This window comes from Urocampus carinirostris, chromosome 7 (genome assembly GCF_059441175.1).
Source record: "Urocampus carinirostris isolate Australia breed hairy pipefish chromosome 7, RoL_Ucar_1.0, whole genome shotgun sequence".
Taxonomy (NCBI): domain Eukaryota; kingdom Metazoa; phylum Chordata; class Actinopteri; order Syngnathiformes; family Syngnathidae; genus Urocampus; species Urocampus carinirostris.
Genome location: NC_142355.1, coordinates 31,911,749 through 31,927,723, shown reverse-complemented (window position 1 = coordinate 31,927,723; position 15,975 = coordinate 31,911,749). Strand labels below are relative to the sequence as shown.

Below are 15,975 nucleotides of genomic sequence, written 5' to 3'. Positions count from 1 at the left end.
CTATATATCTATCCCCCATCTATCTATATATCCTTCACTCCCTCTATGTATCTATCTATCACTCCCTCTATCTATCTATCGATCTATTCATCTATCTATGTATGTGTATCTATCTATCCATCCATCGATCCATCCATCTATCCCTCCCTCCCTCCATATATCTATATATATCCATCCCTCCATCTATCTATATATCTATCCCTCCATCTATCTATATATCTATCCCCATATATCGATATATCTGCAATGTATCTGTAATTATGGAGAAAAACATATTTTTTAGATGGAATTTTATGGTGGAATATTGTTTTTAAGTAAAAGTCTTCATAAATAAATTAGTGTGAAAGTATTTAGTAAAATATTGAGAAACAGTTTAGACAGTGTATAAAAATAAATCAAACCTTCCAAATACTGAAATATTAAAGAATGCCATTTTATGAGAATATAGCAATAATAAGGCATCATTTTAGAATAGAGGAATAAAGAAAAAATACTGCTTAATCAGAAATCAAAATTCGAAGTTGAATTATCAGAAACATGAACTCAGTTTTACATGCATTAAATAAATCAATGTTTATACAGCACTAATCGAGCATACTCTGGTATGGATGAGTAACATTTGCTCGATTGATTATGTCTGGCAGAATTTCCAAAGCCTTTAAAATGCAGGTATTTATCTTATATGCTTGTCTGATCGCGGCCGCAAAGCGAATTGTTTTATGTATACGTGTCTTCTGCAGGTGCACCAGGAGGTCCGAGTGCCGGCGGGCGGAGGAGAAGAACGGCTGGCTGTGGAGCCCCAGGCAGCAATGTGTCAAGATTGTCTCCTTCTACCCGCCAAACCTCTCTTGCAAAAAGAGCCAGAAGGTAAGCGCTTCCCCTCTCTCGTTTGTTCTATCCTTTTGTTCTTCACATGGTCGGGTCGACCCCGCCAATCCAAATTCGGGTTTATTCCTGCCTCGTATCGATCCCCGCACCGACTGGCTTATTATAACGCACCAGTGGAAGGTTGAGATGATTTTTTTTCACCTGACTTGTTTTCCTTTTTTTGTTGTGCAGCAGTACTTTTGTATTCAACCCATATTTTTGAGTGATGTTTGCTCGGTATTCAAACGAAAAAAAAAACAGAACTGCAACACCGAGTGGAGATGAGTAGCCGTATTGACTAATCGTTTTTCATCATTTTAATCAGAACCCAAACAAATCTGAACACACTTGAAGCGGTCATCTTGACAACGCAGTTAGCATAATTTTGATTGGAACCCCGAAAAAAACAAAACATACCCAAACACAGAGTGAGATGAGTGGCCATCTTGGTTAATCTTTTGTCATCATTTTGATAAGAACCCAAACAAACCCGAACACACTCGAAGTGGTCATATTGACTACTCAGTTAGTATAATTTCGATTGGAACCCAAACAAACCTAAACACACCTAACACCAGGTGAGATAAGTGGCCATTTCGACTCATTGGTTAGCATAATTTCGACCGAAACCTTTACAAATCCGAACACACCCAAACACAGAGCAAGATGAGTGGCCATCTTGGCTAAACCTTTATCATCATTTTAATCAGAATCCAAACAAACCCGAACACACTTGAAGCGGTCATCTTGACAACTCAATTAGCATAATTTCGATTGGAACCCGAACTAACCTGAACACACTTAACCCCAGGTGAGATGAGCGGGCATCTTTGCTAATCAGTTAGCATGATTTCTTTCTGAATCCTGACAAAACCAAACATACTCAAACACTGTGTAAGACTTAAAAAACCAAAATAAAAAGAGCTGCCAATTATGACAATTTCTCTCTCAGCCATGTTCTCAGCAATAGCCAGTCCTTGCTGTTAGCATTATGTGATCGGGGATAATAGATAACATATGAATGCAGATAAGTTTACGTAAAACTACAGGAATGGTAGAAAAAGTCGCCAGGCCCAACTTAAATACGCTCTGCCAGTCCCCGCTGTTAGCAGTATGTGATTGGGGATAATAGATAGCATACAAATGCAGATAAGTTTAGACAGAAATACAGAACGCATAGAAAAAATCGCCAGGCCCAACTTAAATACCCTCTTCTTCTCGCTGTTAGCAGTATGTGATTGTGGATGATCGATAACATACAAATGCAGATAATTTTGGGCGTAAATACAGAAACGGGAAAAAAAATCACCAGGCCTAACTTAAATACCCTCTTCCAGTCCCCGCTGTTAGCAGTCGGTGATCAGGGATAATGAATCACAGCCGCACATGTGCAATTTATATTTGGGTGGACAGAACGGCAAAAAAAGCCACCAGGTCTGACGATATGTATTCTGCTGGCACCTGCTTGCAGAAACATGCCATCAGGGATAATAGATATCAGACTCTCTTTTTTCCAACATGTGATGTAGTGGGGGCTGTGAACTGGGAATGACAGTACTCCTATTCCTCGTGTTGATTTTCCTGCTTTTCAAACAAGTCTCCTGATCGATTTCTCTCCCGGTGGTGGGAGAATCGTCTTTTAATTGAGCAGGTCACAGCTGTCTTCTTGCTGGTTCTTCAGGTGGCAGGTCGTGAAAGGTTGAGCCCGGGCTGAAAAATAACTAGCGCCGTGACTTTAAGCCCCGCTCTTGGTGGCGAGAATGACAAGCTGAACTGAGGGATGGGGGAGAGAAAATTGGAAGTGTTGACAAGCTGTCGACACCTTAGACATCCAAGACACCTCGCTTACGTTTTTCTCCCAAGGATCGCTAATCTCCGGGTTTCACATTTGCTGCTATCATGCCTGCCGTATCGTACAGGAAGTACATTTGTATAATTGAAGTACAATGCTGCAAAGCACCCAAAGATGTAAGTACAGTTTGAACAACACTGTATATCAGGGGTAGGGAATCGTTGGCTCACAAACCATATATGTACATATGGCTCAGAGATAAAACAGTACTTGTACAATTTCCCCAAATGTTGCCAAATATTGAGCCCCTTGTCACACATGGAAAGTTGAGACTTTCGTGTCAGGAGTGGGTTCAGTGCATTACCAAGGATCCACATTCAGGCTAGACTGGATGATGAGACTTTAATTTTAGTTACGCTAGCAGCGCGCTGGAGACTGCAATGAGCGACACAACATACACACAACATGTGGTTAGCACCTCCGCTGGTTCTCAACATCGTTAGCAGCGTGCTGGAGACTGCTCACAGCATATCAAACAAATAGTTTTCTTTTCAGTTGAAATACAATACAGTTCAGAAAATCAACCATTACAATATTTTTTACATCCAGGATACTTTTAACAAGTGATCGTATAGTGGTTTTAACTTTTACAATGAATTCAACTCTATATATTTTTCAATCTGAATTTCAACCAACATCATCCTTTACCTGGGTATCCTCGATTGCAGTTTTTTTTTGACATTGTCAACACACAGTTAAATAAAATGTGCCGAATGATTAGCTTTTGTCTGGAGAGCGGGTTTGTCGGTTGTGTTGAATTTTGTCGAAAAACATATACGGTGTGGCTCTCTCAAGGAAAAAAAAACAAAATATATTTGCTTTTATGGCTCTTTGGGTGAAAAGGGTTCTCAACCCCTGTTTTATATCATTATATCTTTCAAAATAAGATGCTTTCTGTTGTTGTATATCATTGTAGCTTTCAAAATAAGACACTGTCTGCTATTGTATATTGATGTATGCTTCAAAACGAGTCACTCTCTGCTATTCTATCTTTCCAAAATAAGATGCATTATTTGTTATTGACTGATACCTAAAAATAACAGACCAAGATATTTTAGTGAATTCACTTTAAGTGTCCTTATCCGCTAATGTTGTTGGCAATTGGTTTGATATCAGCGCCGGTATCTGATTAATTTGGATGATGACATTCCAAAATATTAGATATTACGTCCGATACAAGCGTTCAAACACAGCACATTTAAAAAGCGTAGTGAGACTGAGCATCCTGATCTGAATTGACATCGGATTTGGTTTAATATCAACCTCAGTATTGGATTTTTTTGGGGTGACAGCCAAAATGTTAATATACGGCACACATTAAGAAGGTAGCCTAACAAGTTGGCCATAAAAGAACCAAAATGGAGAGGGACGGGTGGTCTAAAACCAGATTATAATATTTGTAACCAACGACTGACATTCCCATCTGTGGCAGGTGAAGATCAACATCCCGTGGCTGCCCGCCATCAGCCCCTCGGACCGGCTTCAGTGTTCTTTCGAGCGTTTCCATAGCAACGGCATCATGTCGGACTCGGGTCAGGTCTCTTGCGACTTGCCCCCTCCCTCGCTCATCCCTCACACCAATGGCCGGCAGGGTAAGCTAACAGCTAGCGAAACGTGCCGACAACTCACTCAGAAAGGAAAGACCGACTTATAATATAAATGAGTTATTATATATAAAGCAGGGAAAATATTATGAGGGAAAGTGCTAAAATTAATCTTTTTTATTTTTTTTATGTCTCTTTTGACATTTTTTAATCATTTTTCAGAATAACTTCATAATAAAAATAAATAAATAATATATCAAATCAAAATTAAAAAAAACAATACATTTGTATCCTATTGATTCAAAAAATTTTCAGATTAAAAGGAAGAATATTTTCCATATTCTCAAAATTATCGTCTATCTCTAGTAGCAGAATTTTTAGTATTTTAAGCATTGATTTTTATTAAGATAAAAATAAAAATAATACATGTTTGTTAAAATATATAATTCATACAATGAATAAAAAAATAAAATACAATACAAACACAAACACAAAATTAAACAAAATAACTAATACAACAAAAAATGCATTAGATGAAACATGTGAAAAATACATATTTTTGTCCCAATATTTGTTCAAATAATTTTTCTAGTGTTCCACAGCACCGGGCTCCAAATGGAGAATGCTCTTGGGATCACTAGTAGACCAGCATCTTCAGAGCGAATGCTCCGGACCAGAACATAAGGGGAAATTATATCTGAAAGATATGAGGGAGCAAGTCCATGCATGAATTTGTATACTACCAACAGAACCTTAAAATCACATCTTAAGCTAACAGGGAGCTAATGCAGGTTAGCTAAAATCGGGGTCATGTGATCAAACTTTCTTATCTTAGTTAAAAGCCTCGCCGCAGCATTTTGGACCAGCTGAAGGCTATTGATTCAACAAAAGTTAAATTAAAATGCCCTATCTAAAATCAACTGGGGACAGTGCTTGGTCAGATATCCATCCATAAAGGCCCGGTCACACAGCCTTTCACGGGCGTATCGAGGCTGAATCACGGCCAGAAATTTCTGCCCGTGAAGCAGACGCGGTGGAAAATGTGCAAAATTGGCTAAACCCGCTGTTCACCCGTGGTATGCCCGTGAAACAGACGCCGGCGACTGTTCCGTGTCCTTATTGCGGGTAACCGCGGCTGCATCGCGTTTGACCGTGCTTACACACGCTAATGCTAGTGATAACACCGCGATACAGGCGCAGAACAAACGTGCTATGACCGTGCTCCACCCGCGATTACCCGCTAAAATTTCGCGTCCTACCCGCGTGTAACCACGTCTTTGCTGCGGCCGTAGCACGTCCTAGCACGTTCATACCGCGTCTTTGCCTCGTGTGTACCACGTGTGCCGCCCGCGGTTACCCGTGATTAAAGTTTTGAGCAGGACAAAACTTTTTCGCGCGGCCAACCGCGTGTGAATTTCTTACCGCGTGTAAAGCACGGCTGTATCTCGTCTGTATCGCGATCTCAAAGCGTCCAACAGCGTCTGCTTCACGGGCAGAAATTTCTGGCCGTGATTCAGCCTCGATATGCCCGTGAAAGGCTGTGTGACCGGGCCTTAAACCTATGTCCATTTTTTTGGGACAGGCAAATAAAAGATAAATATTTTTAGCCCTGTTAACCAAAAACAAACTCATTAGCTGCAGTACAACAGTCAATACAACGAATATTGTGTGCATTTTGTGATGGACATTCAGTGGTCAACTGCAAAGTCTAACAAAAGAACTTTTCACAACAGTTTGAACTTAAACAGTTTAAACTACTGAAGTTTGTTATTTGGAGTGCATGCGTTTCATTTCAAATAGGTTTGTCAGGCACAGTCTGGCATAACATTCGAGCTCTCCTTTATGGCGAAATATAAATTATGTCTGTTTTATTCAACGGTCCACGAAGTTCTTTAAATGTTCATGCGTCACTGATCTACCGCCATGATGCAATCAATTTTGCAAACTGATCGAGTAGTATTTTTAATGGCCTTTTCCAGGCTAAAAAAGCAGTGCTATCCAAACTTATCAGAAAGCGGGCCAGATTTGGTAAGCTAAAATGTGTGAAAGCCGACTATTGCATGAAAAATAAAATGTATACAATTGTAAAGTATAATAAAAATGTCCATTATCCATTCATTTTCTGCACCACTTATCCTCACTATGGTTGGGGGGGCACTGGAGCCCACCCCAGCTATCTTCGGGCAGTATTAAATATAAATTAGAAGTCACTACATGCAATTACATTACTCTCCTTATTCCCTATAATTTTCAATATTTTTTGAGTAAAAAATATAAAAGGAAATTATGAAATTAAAGAAAATTATAAATTAACAAAATGATTTGTCCAATTGCAGAATATTTTCATTTAAAAAAATAGAATAAAAGATGAAATTGATGACAATATATATATATATATATATATATATATATATATATATATATATATATATATATATATATATATATATATATATGGGCAGCACGGCAGCGCAGTGGTTAGCGCATGTGCGGCACAGTTAATGTCTTGGGAACCTCCCGCGTGGGTTCAAATCCAGCTCCAGACTTCCTGTGCGGAGTTTGTATGTTCTCCCCGTGCTTGCGTGGGTTTCCTCCAGGCACTCCGGTTTCCTCCCACATTCCAAAAACATGCATTTCAGGTGAATTGGTCGGTCCAAATTGTCCCTAGGTGTAAATGAGCGAGTGAGTTGTCTGTCCCCGTGTGCCCTGCGATTGGCTGGCAACCAGTTCAGGGTGTCCCCTGCCCACTGCCCGATGATTGCTGGGATGGGCTCCAGCACCCCCGCGACCCTACTGTGGATAAGCGGTGTAGCTGATGAGATGAGATATATATATATATATTTATATATATATACTAGATTAAAATATAGCATAGTAATTGCTCCCAAGATGGTTCAAAAATCAATTCTGTTCCCTGCAGATTTTGTGGCCGTTCCAGTGACAATCCTGGTGAACGAGACGGTAGAATTGGCAACACGTGACTACCAGTTCTACAACTGCGCCGCCACCATCATGAAGTCCGAAAACACACCGTGAGTTGGCGCCTACAGGAGCCCAAGAGTGCCGAAATGGAATACAGTTGATTCCCATGGATACAGCATTAATGGATTCTGAGTTAGGGATCGCAAAGTAAAATCGGGATAGAAACGTATTGTAATAAGGGAATGCGTTGCCAACCCCCGGTATCCAAGATGAAAACATTGAAGTGAGGCCCACGTATCCGCAATACACATGTATATGAATACATAACATTTAATTGGTTACTGCTATTCTTTAACAATGCTTGTGCTTTTTTGTATTTCTTCATAATCACAAACTTCATTTCAATGGTTATAATGTTTCTACTTCTCCCTTCTCCCTTTGGTGTCACTGCAAGCCTTGGAACTTAAAGCTATACATAGTATTATATATATATATATATATATATATATATATATATATATATATATATATATATATATATATATATATATATATATATATATATATATATATACAGTATATATATACAAAACTCAATTCCAATGAAGTTGGGAAAGTGTGTTAATTGCAAATAAAAATTGATCCAAGTAAATTGCAAATTCTTTTCAACCCATATTTAAATGAATGCACAGCAAAGACAACATATTTATTGTCTTCACTCATAAACTTTATTGTTTTGGGAGAAAATCATCAACTCTGTAATTTGATGACAGCAACACGTGCCAAAATAGTTGGGACAGGTGTCAATAACTACTCAGAAAGTGGATGAATGGAAATCAACCAACTATTTGCAGGTGAACAGATGAATTAGCAACAGGTGAGAGTTGTTACTGGGTATAAAAAAGGGAGACCCGAACAAGCTAAGTCATTCACATGCAAGGATGGGGCGAGGTTCACCTCTTTGTGAACAACTGCGTGAGCAAATTGTTGAACAGTTTAAAAACAACATTCCTCAAAGTACAATTGCAAGGAATTTAGGGATATCATCATCTACAGTCCATAATATTGTGAAAAGGTTCAGGGAATCTGGAGAAATCACTGTGCGTAAACGGCATGGCCGTAAACCATTATTGAATGCCCGTGACCTCCGAGCCCTCAAGCGGTACTGCATTAAGAACCGACATCAATGTGTAAAGGACATCACCACATGGGCTCAGGAACACTTTGGAAAACCACTGTCAGTCAATACAGTTCGACGCTATATCCGTAAGTGTGGGTTAAAACTTTATGTTGCAAAGCGTAAGCCATTCATCAACAACATCCAGAAACGCCGCAGGGTTCTCTGGGCCCGAGCCCATCTAAAATGGACTGATACAAAGTGGAAAAGTGTTCTGTGGTCTGATGAGTCAGTTTTCCAAATTGTGTTTGGAAATTGTGGACGTCGTGTCCTCCGGTCCAAAGAAGAACAGAACCACCCAGACTGTTATGCACGCAAAGTGCAAAAGCCAGCATCTGTGATGGTATGGGGGTGCATGAGTGGCCAAGGAATGGGTAACCTGCACATCTGTGAAGGCACCATTAATGCAGAAAAGTACATTCAGGTTTTGGAACAAAGTATGTTGCCATCCAAACAGAATCTTTACCATGGGCGCCCTTGCTTCTTCCAGCAGGATAATGCCAAGCCACACACTGCACGTCTCACGACAGCGTGGCTTCGTAGTAAGAGGGTGCGGGTGCTTGACTGGCCTGCCTGCAGTCCTGACCTGTCTCCCATTGAAAATGTGTGGCGCATTATAAAGCGCAGAATAAGACAAAGGAGACCCCGGACTGTTGAACAGCTGAAGCTGTACATAAAGCAAGAATGGGAAAGGATTCCACTATCAACGATTCAACAACTAGTCTCCTCACTTCCTAAACGTTTATTGAGTGTTATTAAAAGGAAAGGTGATGTAACACAATGGTGAAGAAGCCCCTTTCCCAACTACTTTGGCACTTGTTGCAATTATAAAATTCTAAGTTTATCATTATTTGCTTATGGAAATAAAGTTTATGAGTTTGAACATGGATAATCTTGTCTTTGTGGTGTATTCATTTAAATATGGGTTAGAAAAGGTTTGCAAGTCATTCTATTCTAATTTTACTGACATTTTAAACTTTTTCCCAACTTCAATGGAATTGACTTTTGTATCACCGACCAGCAGAATCTTAACAAAGCACATGCAATTTTGAACTAAATGGAGAAAAATAAAATAAAGTGGGAGGGTGTTCAGCCTATCATATATCGGCATATCGGCATTGCCCTAACGAGGGTCCAATAAAAGTTATCTTTATCTATACCAGGGGTCTACTGTAACAGGTAATTATGTTATTTTAAAAGTTGGATGTCATTCTCTTAAAATATAAATTCTCTCTTTTTTTTAAATGCATTAATCTAAAATGTAATTTTGAATAACCATGTCGTCATTTTTATGTATTATACATTATTTTAAATTATTTTTCATGTTTAATCTCTTATGGATAATATATAGATTTTTTATACCTGGTAGATCTTTGAGCCTATTTTAACACTACTTTTTATAATTTACAACCTGGTAATAACATTGTAATAACAATGGAATATGATAACACGTTTTTATTTTAGGGAGACGTAAGAAGGTATCAGCTTTTTTTTTTACATTTAAGAACATACTGTACATTTTATGTTGACATATTTTAACTTAATTCCATTCTTATTCAAGGCAGATATTTCAGTTGTTGAGTGAACTTATTTTATTTTACTTCTAATTATTACAACCTGGTTATAACATAGTAAAGCATGGTAATACCAGTGTCTGAAATAACGTCTGCCCGGACGCCCGGGGCATGCATCTTTTACGTCGGGCGTACAACTTACAAAACGTCTCAGCCCGTGTGGCCGACAACTTTTTTGAGATGAAAACATTTTATTTAATTTTTTTTTTTTTTTTTCAAATCAGACGTTTGTTTTGATCCGTTTTCGAAATCTTCGTTCGGTTTGGAAATTTCGGAATTTCGGTTCGTTCGTTTTCAATTTGCATACTCGGCAGCCAATCAGATGCCTGCATCGAATAACTTTGTGCTTCCGGACTTTCCCGAGCGTTATAAGGTTGTGCATTTGCATATCATTTTCCAAAGTAGACGCACAGAGAAGAAAAATTGAGAAGTGGTTTGGAATCAAGCCAAAACCTCAGCCCCAGAAGAATTATTCAAAAGAAGCTAACAAAATGTATGACGCTACAAAACGTAAACGTACATTAAAAGCATCTTGGAAAGAGGAGTTCACGCGGCTTGTAGTAGATGACGCAACGCAAACATTGCATGAATGAAGATGAGTAAATACAGGTACAAAACAGCGATGTCATATACATGCAATGAATGTTATAAGTAGATTTATAATAAACTTAATTTTAAAGTGTTATATATTGTTATTATCAATCCTTAATACTTTGCAACAATAGGGTTTTTTTTTGCGATTAGTCGTCTTATTGTGTTTCAAGTTGGGAAAAATGGGGCGGAGTTGCCTGCCCTAGTGTCTGCTAACCTTTTGTCATGAGTTTCAGACACTGGTAATAACACACTAATAACATAGTAATATTATGATTGAAGCCTGGTATAACGTAGTCATAACATTATGTTGTTTTATTAAATGTATATAAAACGGTTTTGAAAAGGTCGGTGACAGCTCCTTTGAAATGTATGAATTGAAAATGTTATAATTATTTTAGAATTTTTGTATTTGGGAAGATACATCTTATAATAACGTATTTTAATCAAATTTCCATGGTTGCTTTGTCAAGCAGATTGGTAGTAATGGTATTGCATTTTGCATCGTTCACTATTTTTGTTTTGTTTTATAACCAGCCATAGAAATTGCCTATTTGCTTTTCATTTATCAAAACAGGAAAGTCGATTTCTTCTTTTTTCCTCTTTAGCTTCCAATTTTCCCCCGTTTCACGCCGCGGGGCCCTTGATGAACGAGCTTCCATTTTTCCGTCGGATGCGGAAATGTTCCCGTTTAAAAGTGCTTTTTTTGTTCTTTCTTGCAGATGCATGTCTTGCGTGGCCAGTCCGTGGGGGTGTCAGTGGAATACTCGCGACCACACCTGCAGCGATTTAATCCCGGACGCTCCCCCCTCCGTCACCGTCATCAAACACCGACAGGTTCGTCTTTAACGAATGAAAACTTTCCGTGCAGGAAAAAGTGCGAGAAAGTAATCACATGTAATCATCTTTATCAGGAGGGTGTGCTGATTTACCCGTTATCTGATTGGGGCCCGATAGGTTTCCCTATCTGTTACCGCAGATGAGATTCTCAGTTACGGTGCGGCGCTTCTTACATTTGCATTGTAAACTAGGACGGGGCGGGGGCTTAGTGGAGCGAGGACCTCCACCAAGGACGAGATACTTTTGACTCGTCACGTGCAAAGACGATGGCGGGCCTGTTAATGTTCCTGCCTGGGAAAGGATCTCAGTTTGTGGTTGTGTGAAAAATGATTATGCGAAACCGCAGGATTTGTCGAGTGTGTAGGGATTTTTCTAGATTTCATTTTGAAAATAGCTAGGATTATAACGAATTATTCTTTACTGCAATCACTGAATGAATTTGCCTTTAGGTGTTGCTGGTGCTCCGCCATAACTCTTTTTTTTATCTGAAGGATGCTAGAATTTTCTACCTTGATAAAATAATTAAATTACTTTATTACTTGAGCTCTCTGAGTTCTGATTTGAATTAATAATCCCAAGAAAATGGAATCAATGAACCAGGCCGATCGAAATAACACTCACAATTTATTAACACAAAGAATTAATGGTATAGGGGGGGTCGCAAATTATGGGAGTTTTCGACCGCTGAAAGTTACTAGCACAAAAACAAAGTTTCCCACTATAATGCTCATTGATTTGGGCAGATATCCTTGTACAGGAAAAAAAACGCTCATTCCCAAGAACCAGCAAACATGGTGTTAAATTTTAAACTGCCCTCTTACTTGTTGTCGTGGAGAGATTTGGTGCTCTGGGTGTTTGCAACGTATGGCCCACGTGCTAAGCTCAAGGCCGCTGCGTCACCTGGCGGCATGCGAGGCAGTAGAAAAGAGTGCGAGCTATCGATCAGCTCCTCTATTTATATGGACCAGATTATGCCTCTATGGGCGTGGTCTTAGCTATCTGATGCTCGCAGGTTTCGGGTGACGGACTTTGAAGTTGCTAAACTTGTTAGAAAGCCAAAGAAGTGAGAAATTTGCGTGATGTTCTGTGCTTGAGAATGCCCCTCCAATCGACATAATTACATATGGTGAGAACATTATTTTATGAATATGTTGCCTTTGATGTTTTAGTTACATTCAAAACCTCATGTTATCAGATTTCATTATGGTACATGGTGAATTGGTACGTTCGGGTCCAAAAGGGGACGCAGTTGTTCCATCCATTCCTAAGCTCTTAGTTACTTGGAAGTCAATTTTGCGCTGGGCTTATTTGCTCTACATGTGTTTCTCAAAATATATCTTTTTTTTCGGTCCTCTAAAACAGCTGATTGCTGACATCGAATTTTACTTCTTTTTCTTGTGGAATCATTTTAAAAATTGAGTTAATAAGAAAAATGTTTTTACAGTAAGCAAAATTATCTATGAATATACTTGTTTCTTTTTTTGCAGTTTTGCAGCAAATACTGTGATTTTTGTTATATTCCACTTTTTAATTGGCGCATTAATCCATCTTTTACTCGCACTGCTTATCCTCAGTAGGGTCGCGGGGGTGCTGGAGCGCATCCCAGCTATTTTCGGGCATTGGGCAGAGGATACCCTTAACTGGTTGCCAGCCAATCACAGGGAACACAGGGACAGACAATCCGCTCGCTCATTCACACAATTTGGACCGGCCAATTAACCTGACATGCATGTTTTCGGAATGTGGGAGTAACCAACACAAGCACAGGGAGAACATGCAAACTCCACACGGGGAGGCTGCGGTTGCTGGACTCGAACCCTGGACTTCGGCACCTTCTGCGCATTTAATTATATTTAAAATGAGAAAACCTAATCTATGTTCTTAATTCATTTTATTTTGGTTTTAAGGTAAAACAAGACAAAACATTTTAAAATTTTCTTTTAGGAAAAAAAGGAAATTTACAATTCATAATTCACTTGACTTGACAAATTATCTTTTGCTTTTTTTCCCAGATACATACATATATGTTGTGTATATTATACAAATATGATGATTATTATTTTTTAGCTTTAAATATACATGCAATAATAAAGTGACGATCCCACTGTCGATACATGCCTTTTTTAATGTATTTTTATTATTTTTATTTATTTATTTATTTTTTATTTTTTTCAAGTTGTAACTGCGATTTAAATTTACACCCCCTAGATGGTTGGACTTTATTTGGTTCTCCAATAAAATGAGACTATTTTTTTTTTAAAATCTGATTGAAAATCTAGCGTTAGATGTTCTTGTTTTTCTTATTTTCTACCGGCAATTTAACCCAATAGGTTTAATAATATAACCAATACAACGAATGCAAAATAAAATTCAAAATTTGCTTGAAAATTTAAGAAAAATAAATAAAAACATTTGAATAATGTGATTAGGTGCTTAACATATTTTAGCTATCTGACCCTCTTGATTTGGAGTTGCAATTTAAATTCAGGCCACTAGGTTTTAGCACTCCGTTCAATCTGATCATGCTATGTTTAAAAAAAGAAGAGACAACCGACATTTGAATTCTCGCCTTAACTGATAAAACGTATCTCCGTCCATCTAGCTAGCTTTAGAAACAGTTCTTAAAAAGCTTATACTTTCATGTGGTTGACCTTCAATTGGACCTTCAGGGAGGTTGGTGTCCTCAGTTTGAGAATCCGGACCCGATGCTGATCCCGGTGGGCTACAAGAAGTCCATCAGCTTCGAGGGCATCAACCTGGACCTTTACCAGGTAAGCCACCATTTTGTTTGATTCCCAGGCGGAACTTCCTGCCTTTATTTTTTTGTTGGGGTATACAGGGTCGCGTCTTCACCATCGGCACCGAGCTCATGAAAAACGTGGAGGAGGAAGTCAACTTCGAGGACGGGCCCTTTTACACGTTCAGCGGATTCAACGTGAGTTCACTCTGCGTAGACGTGATTTCACTATTACAAGTATACAGTAGACCTCCGGGATATGACATTAATTAAAGTGAAATTGAACCCCTGGGTCCGCAAAATAACAAAATATACTCACATTAAAGCCAAATTTATAACTATAAGATACTGAAATCAGGGTGTCAGCTTATATACGCATCTTTGGTTGTGTATCACCTGTAGTAGATGGTAGGCAGCACATGGGGAGAGAGAAAGGGCAGGTCTTATACAGGACAAACCTTGTTGTTTGATCTAGTAAGTACTACCTATGTGTAATGTATGTGTTTATGTGTGTTATTTTCCTATGATGTAACATGACTAGAGCTGGTTGAGTGGAGTAGCGGGTGGATGCAGAGAAAGGGGGGAGACAGCCAGGCAAAATCGAAAATGAAATCGATTTTAAAACCTCCATTTATGAGAATTGTCATGCCCTCATAAAACATGACAGGATCATATAAGCTTTAAAATAAAAAAGTTGAATTAATATTTTATTATTTTCGACAGAGAGTGTGCCTCAAGATTTTTTTCGACTATAAAAGTGTTCCTCGGCTCAAAAAAGGTTGAGAAACACTAGCTTAAGGCATGCAATGTTACACCTATTTTCAAGGTATTTACAGGCTATGATTTGGAAAAGCAATGGAGAATAAAAAAAACAAGTCAAGTCAAGATAGAATAAGCTATAACAGTGGTCACCAACATGGTGCCACCGTAAAAGAAAAAAACTCCCCGTTTATTGGTCATTGTGATTTTCTAAGAAATTAGGTTATTTTGGTAGTTGACTGACCTTACTTCTTAGATTTGCAACCAGGTAATAACATAGTAATACCATAGTAATAATACAATAAGAAGATATTTTGAAAATGCTTTTGAAACCTTGGGGCTAATGAGTAACCAGAAAGTAGATCTCACCTTCAAAAAGGTTGTTGAGGGGTGTAATAACTATTTTTTTCATTTGTTGCATGAAAAACGTTAAAATCTCAACGTGAAACAATTCTTTTCCGAAAGAAGAAAGTTGTTATTTTTTACCCCCAGCTGTGTTCTCGTCCAATGTCACGTCTTGAGCAGCAAAACACGGCAGACACCATTTGAGTTGATTTTTGTTGTTATTATTTTTAACCGGCTCGACGGGCAGTCGTAGTTGAAGTGCCCGAGCGTCGATAATCAGCGGCTAGCACATGAATAATTCACATTTCCTTCTCGCGATCTGCTTCTAGTTTTTTTACGACGAGTCGCCCGAGACCAACGTGGTTCTTTACGTGAAGGACAAGGAGCTGGGCAAGAAGATGGACAGCACGCTAAACGGTACGTTGCAGCCATTTGAATTCAATTGCAGAATATTTGGGATCAAAACCGCAGACGAAGGCTTGTTACCTATGAAATGCACAGCAATAGAAAATAATAGGATATAAATACATACAGGTTAATAGCTTGATGATAAATAGAAAATAATAAATGAATACATCAGAAATAAACAAATAATAAAAATGTTAAAAATAATAAATAAGTATTTGTCTGAAAAATAATTTAAAAGATAATGTCATGATTACCGATGTGAATTACCTGTGCCCGCTCATTTGGCGCCAACCGCTGCGGGTTCTGATTGGCTCCCTGTTCCTATTTAAACCCAGTCCTGTCAAGCCCCTGTTGTCAGT

The 15,975-nt window shown here is 38.6% G+C and overlaps 1 protein-coding gene across 1 annotated transcript in view; it reads left to right on the top strand.

Moving 5' to 3' along the window:
- The window catches only part of plxnb2b (plexin b2b), a 357,777-nt gene that overhangs the window by 265,810 nt on the left and 75,992 nt on the right, over positions 1–15,975 (top strand). Inside the window, exons 9-15 of the mRNA XM_088340578.1 lie at positions 741–867; positions 4,152–4,311; positions 7,184–7,295; positions 11,250–11,364; positions 14,037–14,138; positions 14,207–14,302; positions 15,538–15,625. Coding sequence (XP_088196704.1) covers positions 741–867; positions 4,152–4,311; positions 7,184–7,295; positions 11,250–11,364; positions 14,037–14,138; positions 14,207–14,302; positions 15,538–15,625 — 800 coding nt within the window. The remainder of the gene's footprint in view (positions 1–740; positions 868–4,151; positions 4,312–7,183; positions 7,296–11,249; positions 11,365–14,036; positions 14,139–14,206; positions 14,303–15,537; positions 15,626–15,975) is intronic.